This window comes from Rhinopithecus roxellana, chromosome 20, assembly GCF_007565055.1.
Source record: "Rhinopithecus roxellana isolate Shanxi Qingling chromosome 20, ASM756505v1, whole genome shotgun sequence".
Classification (NCBI taxonomy): domain Eukaryota; kingdom Metazoa; phylum Chordata; class Mammalia; order Primates; family Cercopithecidae; genus Rhinopithecus; species Rhinopithecus roxellana.
The window spans coordinates 61,879,944-61,901,703 of record NC_044568.1 but is presented as its reverse complement, the minus strand read 5'-3'; the positions used below and the strand labels follow the sequence as shown (position 1 = coordinate 61,901,703).

General features: G+C 38.0%; 1 protein-coding gene across 6 annotated transcripts in view; it reads left to right on the top strand.

Moving 5' to 3' along the window:
• The first annotated feature begins 4,630 nt into the window (after nt 1–4,630).
• The window catches only part of CNTNAP4 (contactin associated protein like 4), a 294,017-nt gene continuing 276,887 nt past the window's right edge, over nt 4,631–21,760 (top strand). For all 6 annotated transcript variants that reach the window (XM_030924953.1, XM_030924955.1, XM_030924956.1 and 3 more), the window contains exon 1: nt 4,631–4,715. In XM_030924953.1, coding sequence (XP_030780813.1) covers nt 4,631–4,715 — 85 coding nt within the window. The remainder of the gene's footprint in view (nt 4,716–21,760) is intronic.

The window sequence follows — 21,760 nt, the reverse complement described above, 5'->3', positions numbered from 1 at the left end:
CTGAAGCCTTCTTCTCTCATCTCGTCAAAGTCATTCTCTGACCAGCTTTGATCCATTGCTGGCGATGGGCTGCGCTCCTTTGCAGGGGGAGATGCGCTCTTATTTTTTGAATTTCCAGCTTTTCTGCCCTGCTTTTTCCCCATCTTTGTGGTTTTATCTGTCTCTGGCCTTTGATGATGGTGACGTACTGATGGGGTTTTGGTATAGGTGTCCTTCCTGTTTGATAGTTTTCCTTCTGACAGTCAGGACCCTCAGGTATAGGTCTGTTGGAGATTGCTTGAGGTCCACTCCAGACCCTGTTTGCCTGGGTATCAGCAGCAGAGGTTGCAGAAGATAGAATATTGCTGAACAGCGAGTGTACCTGTCTGATTCTTACTTTGGAAGCTTCCTCTCAGGGGTATACTCCACCCTGTGAGGTGTGGGGTGTCAGACTGCCCCTAGTGGGGGATGTCTCCCAGTTAGGCTACTCAGGGGTCAGTGACCCACTTGAGCAGGCAGTCTGTCCGTTCTCAGATCTCAACCTCTCTGTTGGGAGATCCACTGCTCTCTTCAAAGCTGTCAGACAGAGTCGTTTGCGTCTGCTCAGGCCTCTGCTACTTCCCCTGTTGTTTTTTTAGCTGAGCCCTGCCCCCAGAGGTGGAGTCTATAGAGACAGGCAGGTTTTCTTGAGCTGCTGTGAGCTCCACCCAGTTCGAGCTTCCCAGAGGCTTTGTTTACCTACTTAAGCCTCAGCAATGGCGGGCGCCCCTCCCCCAGCCTTGCTGCTGCCTTGCGGTTAGATTGCTGCAGACTGCTGTGTTAACAATGAGGGAGGCTCTGTGGGCGTGGGACCCTCCCAGCCAGGTGAGGGATATATTCTTCTGGTGTGCCCGTTTGCTTAAAGCGTGGTATTGGGGTGGGAGTTACCCAATTTTCCAGGTGTTGTGTGTCTCAGTTCCCCTGGCTAGGAAAAGGGATTCCCTTCCCCCTTGCGCTTCCCAGGTGAGGCGATGCCTCGCCCTGCTTCAGCTCTCGCTGGTCAGGCTGCAGCAGCTGACCAGCACCGATTGTCTGGCACTCCCTAGTGAGATGACCCCAGTACCTCAGTTGAAAATGTAGAAATCACCGGTCCTCTGTGTCGCGCGCGCTGGGAGTTGGAGACTGGAGCTGTTCCTATTAGGCCATCTTGGCTGACATTCTTATGCTCATCAGATTTCTTATCTGTGCTATGTGAATTGTACTAATGTAATGATTACAAAAGGAACATTGGTCATGTGCCTCCTAGGCACGCTCATTGTACAGGACATTGTCTTAACCACGAGGTTAATACTGTACTCATCCTGCGTGCACAGATGAGGAAATTAAGGATCAAGGATTATTATGCTGATGCAGCTTGCTCAAGGCCATGCAGCTGGTGGGTGGTGGAACCTGTACAGTCGCTGAACCTGGGTGGCCAAGCTCTGACATTGCCTGCTTAGACCAATTCTCTGTAGAGTTCTAATGCAGAGGTCTAAAGCTGAAGTGAGGGCCCACTAAGGACAAGGCATTCAATAGTTGTCATGCATTATATCACAATAACTCTTTGGTCATGATTCTCCTGTTTGATTCTCCTATTTCGTTATAAAATAAGTAAACCAAAGGTCAACGTCATTGAGTCATTTAATCAAAACAACAGTGGAAGCTGAATTTGTGTCGAGGCTTCTCTGGTTTTGTTTTTTTGTTTGTTTGTTTGTTTGTTTTGAGACAGAGTCTTGCTCTGTCACCAGGCTGGAGTGCAGTGGCGCGATCTTTGCTGACTACAAGCTCCGCCTCCCACGTTCACGCCATTCTCCTGCCTCAGCCTCCGGAGTACCTGGGACTACAGATGCCCGCCACCACGCCCGGCTAATTTTTTGTATTTTTAGTAGAGATGGGGTTTCACCGTGTTAGCCAGGATGGTCTCCATCTCCTGACCTCGTGATCCGCCTGCCTCGGCCTCCTGAAGTGCTAGGTTAACAGGCGTGAGCCACCATGCCCGGCTGAGGCCTCTGTTTACCATATCTCAAGCACTCACTGTTTCACTTGTCTATGCAACTCTCTACCCCTCTGCAGCCGTCAGGCAGAGACAGGTTTTGTGGTGACTTGAAATGCTCAGGTCTTCTACTGAGTGCTAGCCCCCAGTTCCTTCTATTACTGTAGCCCATTGATATGGAAAATTTCACCAGTATTGGTCACTATAATAATTTATACGTTGCCCCAAAGAAGTTACTATTGTTATAAAATGTTTATTTTTCATTTTTGATATGTGTACTTATCCATTTAAAATGCATTCTCTAATTTGCTTTATGAGAACAATTAAATATAATATTTTAACAAGGAGACAACTTTTTTCTTCTGGAGAGCCCAAAACTGTCCCATAGACATAATGATATTTTCTTCAAAGGACTGATATAATTATTCAATTAGATAACAAATGGCATATAGTATGTGTTCAATAAAATTTAATCCCCTTCAATAATTAGTTAACATAAACTGTCAATTTATATCTGCTTTTACTTAGCATATGATTGAAAATCAGGAATGCAAGTCTAGGAACACCGAATAAACACTCAAGCAGTGACCTTTATTTATTTTATTGTATTATTTATTTATTTATTTATTTTTGAGACAGAATCTTGCTCTGTTGCCCAGGCTGGAGTGCAGTGGCGTAATCTTGGTTCACTGCAACCTGTGCCTCCTGGGTTCAAGCAAATTTTCCTGCCTCAGCCTCCCAAGTAGTTGGGATTACAGGTGCCTGCCACCATACTCTGCTAATTTTTGTATTTTTAGTAGAGATGGGGGTCTCACCATGTTGGTCAAGCTGGTCTTGAACTCCTGACCTCAAGTGATCTGCCCACCTTGGCCTCCCAAAGTGTTTGCTGTGTTTTCCTAGGATCTAAGGTTTTTGCTGCCACTGACAAGGGTCAGGAAGGAGGTATACTCTGATTTAGGGGCAGTAAGTCCTAGGGTGAGAGCAGTAAAACTGGAGTCAGAAAAGCCAAGTCCAGTCCTCAGCATTTGTTTACTAACTCTGTGACCTCTTTGAATCATTTAAATTTCCTGTTCTTGCTTTCTTTTGTAAAACAGGAAAAGAAAAAAGATGCATTCTGCTTTGTTTGCAGGCATGAACTAAACAAGTATGTTTAGTTTTTACGGGTATTTCTGTCATTTTCCCACACTTTCATTATTCCATAAGAAAGTGGTGTTAAAGGCTTATGTTTCTTCCAATTTGTGATTACCAAGAGGTGCTTGAGAACTCCAGGATTTCCATTTCTATAAAATCTAGCACGTTATCAGTAAAACATCTTGACATTTATTTTAAATAGATTATTTATCTGCTACGAACCATGTGACATGCTTCTTGTTATGTGATAATAACTCCATTATTTAGACAATTTAAAATTCCGTTCAAGCAATAGTTGTATCCATGGACCAGCCATTCAAAGAGTAATTTTTCTTTAGTCCTTGGTCTTCCAAATTCGACTTTACTCCTCTCTCCTTTAAGCCACTTGAATTACATCGTGACATTGTTCAGTGTTGGCATGAATGTGTATGCGTGTGTGTATGTGGTAGTGGTGGGGGTGCCTTTCTTCAGTGGTCCATCATTTCCTACTTTGGGCCTTTTTGGAAATGTTATTAAAAATTTTGATTATAGAATGGTACTGCATATTCACAGCATGATGCATTCATCAAAATAAATCTAGCCAAAGCATTTCATTTGTGAATTTGTACACCTGAAGCATTAAAATAAGAAATGTTAATTTCTTGCAGACTACCACCAGATGATTTTAAATATCTGCTAAGCAGGAATGTCTGTTCCCATGTGGGGAATTTCCATAATAAAATCCTGGCACCCTCGCTGAAGAGTACAGTTTTATAGAAACACAGAAAAACAACAGCAAGTATTTTCCCTGAGGACAGTTTTAGCTACAATTTCCCAATGCTGCTTAGTTATTTCGGTCTTATTTTATGCTTTTGTTTTGAAACATAATGCAATTTTACCTGGATGCACTCCCGGATAATCAGGAATAGCTCAGTATGTGGTCTGGCTCTGCCAAATGCAAGACCTCCAGAAAATCAGAAGGCTCCACCGCCTTGTCCCTTCCCCCACCCACACCTCCAGCTGGGAAAAAAGGGTTAAGGATTATTGGAAAATAGAGGAGAAGGGAGGGAGCCCCAAGGAGGCCCACGAGCGGGAGGCCGCGCCTCTGGGTGCAGCGGAGCTCCGAGCGCTGTTGTGTGTTTGGAAGGAAGGATGCTGCTGCCAATTTCGGGGACCGCTGCTGCGAGGAGTGGGCGTGGCCTCGGCGGTGTGGCTGCTTGTTAGGAAAGATGCTGAGTGCTTTTCAGTGAGGAGTCAGGGCAGTGTGTGTGTGTGAGAGAGAGAGAAAAGAGAGAGAGAGAAAAGAGAGAGAGAGAAAAGAGAGAGAGAGACGGGGAGAGAGAGAGGGAGGGAGACGAGAGGGAGGAGGGAAGGAGAAAAGACAGAGGGAGGTGAGGAGGAAGGGAGGGGGAGCGACAGAGACCTAGAGGGGCTGAAGACCCAGACAGAGCTGGAAGAGCTACTGAGAACAGGACTGGAGCGCTCCGAGAGCCTCTCAAGATCTTTTGGGGGAGCCCAATAAATGTGAACATGGGATCTGTCACGGGAGCTGTCCTCAAGACGCTACTTCTGTTATCTACTCAAAATTGGAACAGAGTCGAAGCTGGGAATTCCTGTAAGTATACAGCAAATGATTTAAAACTTGCAGGGGGGCTCTCTGCAAAACTTTGATTCTGTTGTTTTGATGATGATTATTTGCAGCTGGGATTGCTGCAAAGCGTAGTGCTGTAAATGAAGCATCACTTAAAAATCTTGCCAACGTGACCGGTTAACACTTGTCTCTCCTCTTGGTCTGGTCAAAATAGGCAAAGTGTCATTTCTCTTTTTGTCTACTCGCAAATCTTACCCTCCGGTCTTTGAATAGTCGCTGAGAATGCCCAAGTTCTAGTAAAACATGAAATTATCATCTTATCTGGGGAAGAGCCTGTGAATGTCTTCATTTCTTCCTTTTTAAAGAACTACTGAATTTTATTGGAATTATGTCTAACAGGAAAACAACCGGCAGACTTTACATTATGCTGCATTGGCTTAGATTTCTGAAGTTTGCAATTGGGCAGACCAGTAGCTGGCTGGATCTTTAAAATGATGCAGGCTAATAACTGAAATGTACTGCAGACTTCAGGAGCACCAGCAATGGCAGAGGCGAATCTCAGGATTAAGAGCTGTGTCCTCGCTGCTAAGAGAATGAGACTTAGTGCTCTCCTGAAATAGGAGCCTCTTCCTACATTTTGCTTAAAGGAAAACCAGTCAGGTGATCTTTCGAAAGTAGGATTCCTTTGTGGTTGAATGCTTAACTCTATAAATTTGTAATGGAGTGTTCTGATGAAATAGAACCTATTTAGGGAAGATTGAAACCTTATTTATAATTTAGACATCATCCAGAATAATTTGGCAGGCTGCCTTCATCCACTCTTTTATTAGAGATGGAAAAAGTTTTAAAAGTTATCTTTGGCTTAAATTCTCTCAATGGTAGAATTTCCCCCTCCTGATTAATGACAAACAATCATGGCAAATGCAACTTTTTATTTTTTCTTGGATTTTAAAGGAAAAGCTCATTTGCTTTTCAAGAAATGGCTATGAGGCCTGTCCAGGAATTTATGTTGCTGCTGTATCATCAGACTTAGATTTGGGGAAAGGAAGCAGTAATCAGGCATTTCTATGGCATGTCGCTTGACTACACTAAAGAGTTCTGATGTGGGAAAAACATTACAAACTCATGGGCACAAGTCAAATGTCCACTCAGAGTGCCTGGCTCCTGTGATTTCGTGTTTCAGTTCAGAATGAGCTCATTTAATGTCAGAGTATCCATCACTCTGAAGGAAGGAAATTTACTCCAGGTGCTGCACATCAGATTCAACTTTAGTTTGAATGTTGAGATAATCTCATAAATCAATAAAATGTGTATAATTTCACCTAGTCAAAACCTTGGAATCTTATAATGGTAGCATTTGACAAACATTGCAGTGTACAAGCAAACAACAACACCCACACACAAATGGAAGTTCTGTAGAAAAGGCATAAGTAATTCATCTTCTAGCCACTAAAGTTCAACCAAAAAGAAAAGCACTAGAGGTCACTCTTACAATGTAAAGCACATCATCACCCCAAGCATCCTTCCCTCAAGAAAAGCAGAGCTTAAATCTGACCTGTACTCAGTTCAGTCTTTCCAATAGACTGTCTGTAGTTGGGTTTAAAATATATTAATCTAATTAATCGGGCTGTTGTTTATGTTTGTTTGTTTTCTTGAAGCTCAGTAGAAAGTGTAGGATGTACATCAACATTAAATAGCTTTCTTTTGCAATGTATCTTCTTAGAAAAGAAAAGGTGCTGAAAAAGATCTGAGGAGAGTATAATATTTATGTCTGCTTGGCTCTGGTTGGATCCCTCACTGATACTTAAAATTTCAGTGCTGGTTCTATATTCTTTCAGCCTTGGTTTGTTCAGGAAGTAATCTAATGCTTTTTTAAACATCTGATGAACTTGCAAAACCTACACGATTTTTCATTATAAAAAACATTTAAAGTTGGAGTTCTTTGTTACCATACATGTGGAGTTGACTGTTCTTCAAGTGTCAAATATAAAATGAAATGACCTTGTATAATTAAAGTTGCATTTAGTAATTTATTGTGAATATTTTGACAATATGATTTGCGGCAGTATGTGTAAAAGAAATATTTCATTTCTCAATTTCTATTTCATTTTTCCATATTTAAGAAGTATTTTCTTTTTGGAAGAAGTAAGGTCTACTTGTACCAAGCCCTGGTGGAAAGTACCTCCTATGTTTCATCCTTTTTGGAAGAACAAGTACCTATATGTTTCCCAGCAAGATTGGAATTTAGTGTAAGGACAAGCAACTATCAACCAGCATATGCATTTCTAAAGTATTATAATTACTGCAATAATTCTTCTGGACAAGACTTTATATTAAGAAAAAGTGAATCAGTCTTGAATACCAATAGTAAAATCAGAAAGAATTGAATATAAATAAATAAAATTAAAGGTCTGTCTCAAGTGACTAGAAAGACCTTTTTCCCCTTTATTTACAGCTGATGAGCCAGGACCAAATCTGCCATCTACAGAGTCAGCCCAAGGTTGCCAGTTTGAAAGCTTTCATGGGACAGAACTCTGCAAAACCAGTACAGCTCAGGGATTAGGTGCACCTTAATTTGAATGTTAATTGATCCAATTAAACAGCAGGGAAACTTTACATTAGAAGGATTCTGTTCAAAGACAAACATATGTTCACATATATGTATATGTGCTCATTTGTATATAGGTATATGTGTATGTAAATATCTGTAAACTACTAGACTGATGTGCTTGCATATTTTCGGTGGCCCTGTTAAGTACTTATCTGTCTACAGATGAAATATGTTCGATGAACCACATTCTCTGCCTACTAGTATCCTGTCTGACATTTCAAAAGCGGTGGACTAGCCATCATTTTTTTCTCTTTGTTCTCATCAAGATGAGTTTTTAAAGTTATATTGAAGTGTCCCCTTCATCAAAGTTGAGAGATGGATCCTTGTAGAAGGGCGTGCTCTTTGAGAAACTGCACTGGCTGTTCTTGGTTTCTTTGCTTGCTGCTAAGAGACATGCATTAAGAACAGAGACATTTCTCTATTTTTTAATTGCTCTTATAAATCCAGTTTTTCAACATTAAGACATGGTTGAAGACGGGGTCAACTTACCCCAAAAGAAGGAATGGGTGCAGTAGTAAGGCTGATAAGAGTTTGCTTTTACTTTTACTCTTGCAGGTCATATGACGGGGGCTCTCTAGCCACTGGTATACTGAGCCCTACTCTTGAGAATAATTAATGCTCACCAATGACTTAATTAGAAGTTAACATCTCACTGTGTTCTTTCTTTTCTCTGATGGAAATAAAGGCCATATCTGATATCTACCCTAAAAGAAGCACTGAAGGATAGGTGAAGGCAAATTACCTGAGTAGATGATCACTCTTGTGGGCCCTGGGAGACAACTGGACAGATCCTCACATTGTTAAAACTCAACCTTGTAATTCTTTCTAGAAGCTACTTTCTATTCCTCCCCCCCGCCCATATTTATTCCTATAGCAGAAAATAACTAGAATGCAATAGTAAAGTACTGATAAAATATAATTCTATGAGGCAATGCATAAATGGCTAGCCCTTATAAAGGTCAGCACGTACTTTGACTCACTTTTCTAACAGCAGTGGTGATTTATTTTCATCTATTCCGTCCATTTTCTCCACTTCTTATTACATGCATCTCAACAATCTCTGATAAAGGCAGCCTCCAGCTCTGGAGATAATGTTAACTCATGGCCAACATGAGGATCAAACATAACTTTCACATAATACCTGGTGCTTACTCTAGGCAATAAAGATTATTTTCTTCTAAAATTAATTTTGGCATTTATATCATATATAAGCAATTTCTGTATTGGAGCTAATGAGTATATCAAGATTAAGTTGATTTTTGTTAAAATAGATTGATAGAATTGTGTAACTTCTACTGTAAGATAATACAATATCCAACTCAGGTTGGTAAACCATGGCCCATGGACCGAATCTGACCTGCTGACTGTTTTTGTATGATCCATGGGCTAAGAACGGTTCTTCCATTTTTAGCTGAAAAATATTAAAAGAAGAATTCTTCATGGTAAAAAATAATTATATGAAATTCTAATTTTATTCTTCCACTCATTAGTAAACCTACATGACAAAAATTTCTACTCAAATATTAGTATTATATTTTGAATTTTATCAATTAAATTTTATTAAGATTGTTTACTCTCTTACTATGTAACTACTTACATAAGATTCTTTATGGCACTTTATATAAAAAGTTAATTGACCTTGATTTAAATAATATACAATAAAATGATAAGACATGAACAGTGTATAAATTACACTTCTATGATAAAATTTAGTCTTAATTATTTAGCACACAAATATATACTTGTAAAGTTGTGGTACTGCATGCAATGCTATTATTGCCAGGAACTATAACAGAGGATATCTTCAAGTTAATGTCTTCCTTATATGTTTTTTCTTAAAGCCTTTATTGTTAAAAAATCTTGATATTTCAGTGGGTATAAATTGTTTGTAAAATTCCCACAGTTTTAATCTCAAGTAATCGTGTTAGGATAAGCTATTCAATGAAATATATAAGTAATATAAGTTCAGTGACGTGTATAAGTAATATAAGTTCAATTAACTGTACAAGTAATTGCAACTTAGATATTTTGAACAAAAATTCTGCTGTTATTTTACATTTTCATGAGCATGAAATATTCCACTCTATCTTAATCAGAAACTTACATTTGGAATCAAAGATCATATGAGGAAAATGTTTTTGATAGAAGAGTATTTTTGCTCCTGTGAGTTTTAAAGCAGCAGCTTTCTAAAAATTCTGAAATTGACCAACTTTCTAGAATAAACTGAAAAATAGATTTTCATTTAAGCACTGCCCACTAAGAGCTCATGATATTTAAGTAAGTGATTTTCACTTACCCATGTCAGTATGATAAATTTCTGTGTAAATGACTTGAGTATTTGAAATTGTATTTACTTTAGAATTCCAGGAACTGATCTTTGGCCTCATTTTATTTACACTGTACTTTTTCCTACAGTCTTTTGAAAAATTAAGTTAAAAATATGATGCAATATCATTTAAAAACCCATTTTCATTGACATTGCTATTGCTATGTAGCAGTTTTACATTTCAAAACAAATGTTCACTTGTTAAAATAATTTATTTTTTCATTATATTGTTTTTAGTGGTTCAGCTTTAAATGAGGATTTCTAAGTCTCGTCAAAAGGCCAATTTCCAAAAAGAAAAACAAACAAAAAAAAGCCCCCCTCCAAAAACTAGGATAGTCTCAAAGATCTTACCTGAAATATGACTTTCTCTGAGTGTCAAAGGAATTGTGATGAGATTCGTGATCATCCACTGTAAGTAGACAACGATTAGGGATAATGGCACTGGCATTACATGGCTTTGAGATTTTAAAAATAGAATATCAGCTGTGCTCTACAAATACCAATTTTTCTTGATTTAATACTATGTTTAAAATTTAAATCTCTTCTACTTCAGATTAATCAATATTGAGGCCTTAATATTGTTCACTAATGAATCGTATGACCTGTAGATTGCCAATTAGTTCTAGGTTGTTTAAGAAACCATTCTGTTATAAAGACACATGCACATGTGTGTTCATTGCAGCACTCTTTACAATAGCAAAGACATGGAATCAACCTAAATGCCCATCAGTGATAGACTGGATAAAGAAAATTTGGTACATACACACCATGGAATACTATGTAGTCATAAAATAGAATGAGATCACATTCTTTGTAGTGCCATGGATGGTGCTGGAGACCATTATCCTTAGCAAACTAGCAAGGGAACAGATAAGTGGGAGCTAAATGATGAGAATGCATGGACACATAGAGGGGGACAACACACACTCGGGCCTTTTGGAGGATGGAGAGTGGGAGGAGAGAGAGAATCAGAAACAATAACTAATGGGTACTAGGCTTAATACCTGAGTATTGAAATTATCTATACAACAAACCCCCATGACACAAGTTTATTTATGTAACAAACCTGCACTTGTACCCTGAACTTAAAAAATAAAAGTTAAGCAAAGAAAAGAAGTCCTTCACTATCCTTTTAGAAATATTTTCATTTTGTTTTCACTGATCGAAAGTTTACAGAATGATCTAGCTCCTGAAAGCAGTAGGAAGAGTAAGAAAAACGTATCCAACATTGTTACATGCACATTCAGATTGTTAGTTGAATATTTCTGGTGAAATATTAAATCATGCAGACTTTGACCTGATTGTCTTCCATGCTCTAGTGTTTCAATGATTATATATAGCTTAATTTTCATTTTTATTGATTCAGTAATTTTGACCTCAACTTTAGTATTTGTCTATAATCATTGAAATTATATCTTTAAAAATTAACCAGTATGATAGGGAAGGGTTGACCCATCACAGTGTATATGCTTAAATAGGAGATGTTTCCTATATTGTTGCACGATATTCCTATGTTGTGGGTGGTGGTGGCATGCAAATTCTTATAAAATGTGTGGATGATTGTTTTCATGGGTATTTCATTTAGGAATATTTAGGAATACTCTATAACAGGTTTTCAAGAACAGGTCTTGAGTTGTAGCATCAAATGCTAATGTCAGTTTGATTTTGATCTCTTTAAAAAGAAAAATCTCAGGAAGAGAAAGAAACGCCCCAAACCTCATGCAGACAAAAATTACAGAGTTTTGGAGACCCTGTGATTAACCGAAAACACCAACATGAAATAATTTACCCTGAAGATTGACATTGGAATTGGAAGGATTTGGGGTTTTAAAACCAGGGTTTAAAATCTTAATAATAGTTTACCCATAATTTTAAGTTACAACAAATTGTATCTCTAAGTGACAAAAATGTCATTGACTGTTCAATTGTCTTCTGATATTTTTGGGGAAAATTTTGATATCTAAGACTTTAACATTTAAATTTCTTCCATGAGCTGTTAAGCTGTGACTGTCTGTGTATTTCAATTAGATATGCATGCCTGTATGTGTATGTATACATTTATTTGACTTTTGAAACTGGCTTTCCTCATTTTTAGTCTATGATTTTTAGGCTCTCCAAAGTGCAGATTACTTCAGGGGGCTGATGGCTCTGTGTTGGTAAAGACCAATCTGATATATAATTGCACAAGCAAAGATAATTTTGTTTCTTAATTGACTTTTGGAGCACAAAGTTTTTTCCAAAATGTTTTTTGTTAGGGTCTTCATAGTTAGTTCATAGTTACTAACTATAGTTCCATAGTTCTGTGGTTACGAAAAACTACAGAACGGTAGTGATAAAGAATGTACATGCCAAACGCATTACAAGTTATCATTATTGCTTCAGTTTGCCCATGGAACACTGGTATTTGGAAGAGGAAGTGGATATGCTTGGGTTTTTTCCCCCCCTTCCAATGAATTTTCATTATGGTTCATGGAAAAGTGGTACTCTAGTAATAAAATTGGGAAAATAGCATAACAGGAGGTAAAAATGAGCCTGTTTGTGTTACAGTTAATGAGTCATTCCAATGTAATAATTGGAAAAGTGAGTGAAGCCTGAAAACATTTGACATTTTAAGTAGTTCAAAATTAGTAACTATAAAAATTTTTAATGCCATAAGTATTTAATAGAGCAATGGTGAAATTTATCTCCAAGGTTTTTAAATCACAAAGGAAAAAAAATGGTGTGATATTATCAGTTGGCCTATAGCTCTAATTACTTTTTTTATTAAGTACCTCTCATTACTTGGCAGTGCTCTAGAATAAGATATTATGGGCTTCTAAATCATAAAAGACATATTTGTTTCTGTAACCATTTTGTTCCCACTGGCAATTATGATACTTATAAATGGGGTCATAGGTTGATATTACTTTAAAAGCACCATGTAAATATATAAAGGCACCTGCCTTCCTAAATTATGTTTATTGTATACTTTTTAGAAAAATTATAACCTGTAATTTCATTAATTGATTTACTCTGCAGTTATGACCTATGGAAGTATTTTTTTCAATGTCATTTGAATAAGGACACGGATAAACTCTCCTAGCAATTGGTCGTAAGCCTTAGAGTTGATAGTTGCTTGGATGACCTTGAACAGACATTTGATTCCCTTGGCCCGCCACAGAGACCCCCACATTTTCCCATCAATATAAAGCAATTGCCTTTGCTATACCAGGCCCAATAGAGGGATTTCTTGGAAAATCTGAGAAAGTCAAATTTCTAGGCTAATAGCTTTGCTCTAAAAGAGTGCATATATATTTTTATCTTTAAGACTCATCTTCAGTTTTCAAGGATACTGTGTATTTGTATTTCAAAATCTGCTAGTCAGCAGATGACTGACTGACCAAGAACAATAAAAAAAAGGAACTAGATTGAAAGTGGTCTTTAAGGGAAATGAGTTGCTGAGATAGAATTATCAGTGTGTGTGTGTGTGTGTGTGTGTGTGAAGATAACTGTGGGTGGGAATTGGAAAACAGACCATTTTGGTAGGGGAAATAGAAAACATTGCCCCTAGGTGGCACATTTTGAATTAAATAGTGATGGGATGTAGAATAAGATTGTTTCTTATTTGCTATCCATACTAGAGTAGTCTCTAGTATGCTTTTAAACCAGTATGTGGGATTAAAAATTAGCAAGGGGTCTTCTTAGCTCTAGTTTAACTTCACCCAAACAGAGAAGTGATATTACGCTTTTGTGATCTCAAAGATCTTTATTTTCTAGTACATGGTGTAAAGACCTCAGGATCCCCAGTAGTTAACTCAACTTCTCCTCCCACCCTGAGTGCTAGTCTTTCTGAACCTAGCAATGGAGTAGAATATGTTGGGAGAGATTTTGGCTTAAAAACCACTAGATAAATTGAAGCATAATTTAACTCCCGAAGACAATACATTAAAGTGATACGGGTGGCAAGAGAAGGGCATGGTAAACTAAGTTTAACATTTTTTGACGTCATTCACTTTTATCTCTCAATTTTGGCTGATTTTAAACAAAAAGAATTTATCTCCAAGGCAGAAAGCTGCAAGAATGCTTAGTGGTCCTCATAATTAAGGATTTATAATACATATTTACATTTGCCATGTTTTAGATGTTTAGAACTTAATTAAAAGAACATTGCTAAAATAAAAGCAGTTCTGTCTAAATTGGTGATGAGAGAATTCTATGCAAGGTTATAAAGCTGCTCAATTAGGCTCTTTTGTTTCATAGTGTGTATGATTTCTGTGCTTATTTGAACTGTTGTACTTTAGCGTGACAACTGTGTCACAATCCTGTTAAAAAAACTTCATGCTCACATACAGCTTTGTAACACTACCTCTTAAGTATCAAAAGATGTGTAACCTTTTCTAAAACAAATATACAAAAAATAGAAATAATTTGGGGAAAGAACTAGGGTACATTTAAGAAAGCAAAGAGCAAACACTGTAGATAACATTTAGTTTCTTAAACTCCTAGCATCCTTCATCACAAAATGAAACATGATAAAACAAAACATTTCGTGGTCAAGTACATACTAGAGGAATGGGAAAAGAAGGCTAATATAGTATTTTAGCTACTAAAAATAAAATTGTGATCACCATAATTTGCTATGCTTAACACACAAAACAGCCTGATTCATTTTTTTAACCTGTTCTCTTTGTAAATGACCACATTGGTTTCTTGGAAGCCTTGCTATGTGCTTGCCTATGGAATGGTTTCTTTATATTTATGTATAATTGCAACATGAACCAGATTAGCATGAAAGTATGTAGGTAGTACCATTAATCACTGAAACATTCTCTAGAGAAGATGCCAGGAAGTTCTCTGTTTTTCTGAGTTAGCAAAATCGAGCCTCCTGTGATCATTTTCCTCTTTCATTTTCCTGAATATGAGGATGATCTGGCTGCGACATCTGTCACGTTAGCAATGGCCAGGGTTGATTTGGCTGAGACGGCTGGTGAGGCAGCTGTTCCCTCTTCCTTCTTCACTGCTCCCTGTGACCCTGATTCACTCCATTTTATATCATGCAATATTTTAACTGCTACACATATTATTGTAGTTTTAGGTAAGCTTGACATAATGTACTGTTATATTTCACCAAAGGTACAGATTTTAAGAAAAAGCAAGTTTTGCCTTGCAGCTATATTTCATTGTTAGGCACATCCAACATTAATTTGAGGCTTATGAACATGGCAAACAAATGTCTTCCTACTCTGTGTTTGCTGATATTTCCAGTTTTGTCTGTCTTTACTGCTTGATATAACTTGGCTCTGTGTCCCCCACCCAAATCTCACCTTGAATTGTATAGCCCCCACATGTCAAGGACAGGACCAGGTGAAGATAATTGAACCATGGAGGTGGTTGCCCCCATACTGTTCTTGTGATAGTGAATGAGTTCTCATGAGATATGATGGTTTTATAAGAGGCTTTCCCCTTTACGTGGCTCTCATTCTTCTCTTGCCCACCGCCATGTAAGATGTGCCTGTTTTGCCTTCTGCCATGATTATAAGTTTCCTGAGGCCTCCCCAGCCATGCCAAATAGTGAGTCAATTAAACCTCTTTTCTTTGTAAATTACTCAGTCTCAGGTATGTCTTCATAGCAGCGTGAGAGCAAACTAACACACTGCTATTTCTTCTTCAATCCTGGTGTCCCCAATGTCCTCTACTCTTAATTTCTTGGCCTGTGCATCTGTTGTTCCCTTTGTGTAAATTATTCTTAAATACTTCACTTTAAAGCCTCTTGGCAAATGTCTACCCAAAACAAGCCTCATCTCCTTTGTCCATGGAGTCTCACCACCTCAACTTTAATCATTCTCTAGCAGAAATTTCATAGCACTTCAAATGTTTGCTTATTCCTGCCCTGATCATAGACTATCAAAATGGATATTTTAAAAGTTTCCTTTGCAACACTGAAATTTTTGAAAGACAGAAGTATTATGTTAATCACTTCAGTATCTGCAACATCTAGCACAGTGCCTGGAATAAAGAGCATATTCAGTAAATGGGAAAACAATACATTGATGGATGATAATTTGTATTTTTTTTTTCAGTTGAAACACCAAAAACAGAGAAGATGAACAGAATCAGGCTAGACAAATTGGAAAATTGTCTTATATTGGTGATTTAACAAGTCCTTTTTATTTAGGATCCCATTCATTTTTGCTATCATTTTAAAAGTTTGATTTTATATTTAACTCTATTCCATTTCATTTCATTAGGTTGAGTACTTATTCTAGTCTGTCATAATCCATTATGGTGCATATTCTCCTGGTCAACCTATTCTTATTATTTCTCACTATCTCTCTTTTCCTTTCCCTCTCACCTTTAAAAAAAATTTGTAGCAAATGTAATTTGATAGACCACTATATCAAATTATTTTGAATTAAGGACTCTCAATGGACAGGCAAACAAAAAATACATCATGAGTGTAAAACAAAATTGGAACAGCATCAGCCACTGCCAGTCCATCCTCGCGTCTGCCTATGTCTGTAGCACGTGCCTGATCATCTCTTGCAATTTGAAAGTGGTACTGAAAATTACTCTCCACATTATGAGAAGAAATTTTCAACTCCATCCAGTTTGGACTTCAAGTCTTTTGTGTTGGTTTTTTATTTTCCATTTCTGTTTAAAGACTTTTCTCATTCACATAGGGTAGAAGAAAAATAAAATTCATTCTCCATTTTTTCTTTTCATTATTAACTTTTACAAAGGAGTGCGACCACAGCCTCCTTGCCCTTCTTTTGCCTACAAACATATGCAAAATGTTTCTTTTCATTGCCTTTAGCAATTTTTTTTACCAGCATTAATGAGTTCCAAACTTTTATTTTTTGCCTTTCTTTTTCTTTTTTTTTTTCTTTTTTTGTTTTTTGAGACAGTCTTGCTCTGCCTCCCAGGCTGGAGTGCAGTGGCACAATCTCGGCTCACTGCAACTTCCTTTTCCTGGATTCAAGCAATTCTCCTTGCCTTAGTCTCCCATGTAGTGATTACACCTGCCACCACGCCTGGCTAATTTTTGTACATTTAGTAGAGACGGGGTTTCGCCGTGTTGGCCAGGCTGGTCTTGAACTCCTGGATTCAAGTGATCCGCCCACCTCGGCCTCCCAAAGTGCTGGGATTACAGGCATGAACCGCCGTGTCTGTCCTTGTTTTCCTCTCTTAATTGCACATATGTTCCTTTTATTATTTTCTGGTAAAACCCATCACTTGTTTTTAGATTCCACTCACGTTTCATCCTCCTCATGGTACACATTTGTGATTTTTATTGCCAGAAGTTTATAGTTCATAACTTTTCATGCATGTTGACATATGTTATTATTAATAATGACAGATATTCCTTTTCAGTGGGCTCTGTGGACTCCAAGGTGGTGAAGTGTGCCCTTTCTTATTTTATTCTCACACAGGACTGTGAGACAAGTGTTATTATAATTATTTTACCTTCTAGGAAACAAATTTAGAAGGTGCTTCCAAAGCTGCTGAGTAAGGAAGAATAAAGCTGAGACTTAGACCCAATGACTCCAAAATCCATTGTTCTTTGAAATAGAATGTGCCCATCTTCTCCCTGCATCTGTGAAATCTCCTCCCCTGAGTATCAAACCCACACATGCTCATTCTCAAGGTTCTGTCTCTGGCATGATAGTAAATTCTAAGAACCCACATATGCTCATTCCTTCCTCTTTTTTCTAAGGATCTGTCACTTTCATCTTAACAGCAAGCCCCTTTTGATTAATCAGAGTGAAGTGGCAGGCAGTTGCTCATGTAGACAACTAACGTTTTCTCCTCTGAGTGTACACTGTCCTGCTTGCTTCTTGGTACCCAAAGACCTATTCACTTCCTCTAAATTTCTTCTTTGACTCAACAATTTCAAGAACAGGGTAAGTGGTTGAAACAGCCTAAATGACAAATAAAATCCAACTCCTTTCTGCAAGATTGCAGCACTGCTTGACCAAGGCATTCTACCAGTTTTGTTCCTTTCCTCCATAAAAGCCCCACTCCTTCCCCATGTTCAGAGACATATTCCCTTTGGTGCCATAGTAGTCTTCTATGGCTGCCATAACCAAACACCACAGAATGAGTGGCTTAAACAATGTACATTTATTTTGTCACAGTTCTGGAGGCCGAAAGTCCATCAAAGTGCCATCTAGGTTGGTTTTTGGTGTGGCCTGTCCTCCTGACTTGCAGATGACCACCTCCTTGCTGTGTCTTATGTGGACTTTCCTTTTTACACATGGAGCGGGGAGAGAGAGAGAGGAGAGAGAGAGAGAGAAAGAAAGAGACAGAGAGAGATATCTCTGGTGTCTCTTCCTCTTCTTATAAGGATGCCAGTCTTATTGGATTAGGGCCTCACCCTTACAACCTCATTTAAACATAATTGCCTCCAGTTGTGGTCCTCTCTCTAAACAAAGTCACATTGGGGATTAGGGCTTTGATGTATTAATTGTGGAGGGGGGAACATAATTCAGTCCATAACAGGTGCTCTCACTGTTGCAACTGTCTAAACTACATGCTTTTTTTCAGTGTTGGGGAACAAGTTTTGAAAGTTCAGCAGTAGATACATTGCTTTTGCAGATTAAAACTTAACAGCTGAGTGGAGTCATCCTGAGGTTGAATCCTGGTTCAATGCATTGCTGAGATCAATGGCATGGCATACTCATCCATCAGCCACCACTGCCTGGTGGCCACGGGGATACCACTGTCTATCCCTTCTTTTTCTCTTTGCTTTTATCTGCACCTGGTGCTGTCTAGGTGCCTCTAGTACCCAAGAGTTTCTGATATCCCAACATTTCCATATCCGTTATCAGAAGTATTATTTTATCCCCTTCCAAAGTACTTTCTTCTCTGTATGTTACCCAGCTCCAGTTGTGCTGTGATTCGCTCTGTGTGTTTCTCATATCCCCTCCTCAAAAGCTGATTGTGCAGTTTGTTTTACCTGGCACTTTCCCACTTCCTAATCAGTAAATCTCAGCGCACACAGCTCCTCCTTCTTCTTCCTGTGACACATTCTACGCTTAGTCAAAAACAAACAAATAAAACATAAATAAAACAAACAAACAATAATCTTTCTAGTAAGTTTTTAAAAGTCAGTTTAAAATTTATCATCTAATTTTAAATTTGTAGAATGCCCTCCACGTATTGGGAACTGGGACAGATGCTTGCCATACATTATTTCAGTCAATCTTAGCACAGCATCTGTTCATGCCCAATGTTTTCTCATACGCATGTTTTCCCATCCTCTCCAGTGCATTTCTCTTGTGGCTAAGTAGCCTTTGGATTTATCTTTTCAAAGGTTTCATAGTAGCCCATCAAGTGGATATACTTTTATTTAAACATTCCTCTATTTTGAACTCACTGGTTGTCCATTGACTTATGTTTTGAATTCTCGCAGTCTATCAGCATCTGCTTGTAGTAGTCTATGGCTCCCTTAAGATTCTTGTATTTCTCTCATATAACAGTATCTTAAGCCGTTTGCAAATGTCAGTGTCATGAACTGTTCAATATCATCCCACTTTGTCTTGAAAAGTCCACATTTCTTTTGGAAGGAGAAACTTAAGGTTATCGCTGTCTCCTTGCACCCCTCCCCTTCCTGCTCAAGAATTTATGGCACTTAAAGATAATTCTGTTTCTCTTTGAGCACTATCATTTGTTCAAACATGAACCTGCGGTGGTGGATACAGACTGTCACATATGACGGATCTCAGAAGTGCATCTGTCACCCTCCAGGAAACCCCTTCGCTCATCAATTGGTCTTGTCAGTTATAGGCACAGCTGTCTCTCCAGCCCTCAGCGGCATTATCAATCTTCCCTACATGTGTTGCTCTCTGGAGCTCGGTGCCTGTGGCTTCTGATGGGCTGCTGCAAATGCAGGTTTTTGGTTGTAACCATCAGCCTAGGGTCTTCTCCAGAAGCATGATTTACTATTTATGGGTAGGACCTCCTAACTGCTATATCATTCCTCTTTCGGTACTGATTTTGATTTCCTTCTGGCATCATAGAGTTTTCTGTCTTCCTTATCAAAAATATCTTTTTCTGTCTTTTTGAGAAAAAAAGACATCTTAAGGAAACAGACTAGTATTTCTCAATACTTCTACTTTCTTCTTAGCAGGGACAGCAACCTATATTTAATGAACATCAAAATGAAAAAGAAAACACTTCAGATTTAGAATTTTGAATGAGAGGTCTGTTTCCCTTGCTAAACCAGAACCAGTACTACTTAAGCCAGTCTCCTGGAGAGCGAATATGATTCTGTGTAATATCAAATATGCTTTTGAGTAGTACTGCTTATTCATTCCAGCCACTTTCAAAAAAGAAAAATATCAGAGACTTTCAGGCCACATTTTACCTCACTCTTTCTTTGACTATTAACCCCTATACACCTGTGTAGCCCAGCTCTCTTTATAGTTATGCCTGAAGCTCTTAATATTTCTTTTTTTCTTTTCTTTTCTTTTTTTTGGAGCCTCACTCTGTTGCCAGGCTGAAGTGCAGTGGTGCAATCTCAGCTCACTGCAACCTCCACCGCCCGGATTTGAGCGATTCTTCTGCCTCAGCCTCCCGAGTAACTGGGACTACAGGCGTGTGCCACCATGCCCAGCTAATTTTTGTATGTTTGGTAGAGATGGGGTTTCACCATATTGGCCAGAATGGTCTTGATGACCTCGTGATCTGCTTTTTCACTACTCACAAACATCTTTAAGCATTTACTCTATCAAACAAAGCAATGTGATCGCAATTTGAATAATATTTCAACATAACAATATTTATGAGCTGTTTTCTAGTTTTCTTCCTATCTACCTGTCTGTATGTTTTACACAAGTAACAAAATATTAAGGGAAAGTAATTTCAGAGGAAATTAATTAATTTGTTCTGAAATGAGTTTCTTCTTAATTTATATAATCAATTTTTAGGTGGATTTGAGTGACTGCACTTAAGGGATCACTTGACAAAGCATCTCTTCATAGTTGTATAGCTCTTTGCTTGGAACTGACTGGGATATTGTTGAAAATAAAAGAATTTAATCACTTTTCATATGCCAGGCAAAATATCCGTTGAAATAGTATAAACAAATGGCTGATCTTAGAGTTGCAAATCATTGCATCTAAAAACAAACTGTTTTTTTTTTTTAAATAAAGGATATAATTGATACCCACGACTGAATGTAGCATTTTTAGTAGTGTGGTTTGAACTGAGAATTGTATTTAGCCTTTCTCTTAATGTTCTACAGTCATTTCCTAAGCCATCCTTTCTTCTCAGAGCAAGAGATGCGAACACAGAAGTCCCTTTCTGTCTATCTAGTTGCCATTTCAGGGGCACTTCTTATTTCTGAGTGGGCTCCCAATGTGATATACAGAAAATAAATTATCAGAGATTTTAGAGAGTGAGTAAGAAACCATCCACTCATTCAACTTCTGAAACAGCTACATGTGAGTTTCTTCTTCTAGTCAGGGTGGTGGGGTATGATGATAAATGTGTCACAATCCCTGTTATTCAGGGACTCACAAGCAAATGGAGAAGATAAAAAGTAACTCTAATAAAAGGCAGACTGTGATCCATACTACACTTCAATATGGATTCCTGATCTAATACAATTCTGACTTGTTTGGTAACCTGTGTGTTTCCTCTCATTTTTCTTAAAAATCTATAAATAACCAGTAATATCACTAGAGTTGATATCAGATGGGTTTTCATAGTTTTCACCTACCTATGAAGTGATAGTTTAAAAATTTATCCCCAAGAATTGCACTGGCTGATTATGTTTCATGCCAAATGTACTCTGTAATATCACGCTTTGGGATTCTGGTTATTTTTCCATTGATACTGATGATTCAGTGAATTATATCTAAGAAAGAAAGAGACTAAATATGTTAAAAAATTTCTTAGTAAAATATTTTTTTACATTCCCTGGGTGGTTTTGGTTTCATACACTTACTTTTCTCTGGGTTGGGCTGTTGTTCATTCGGTCTATTAAAGTGTTCCAAACCATAGTCATTTCTACAACTTCTCGGGGTTTCACCTTACTCTGCTCATTTCATTCATTTATTCACTCAACAAATATTTAGTAAGCCTCCACAGTGTGGTACCTGTCATTACACATGTCTTCAGCATCAGTTGTCTTGAAATGTTATTATGGTC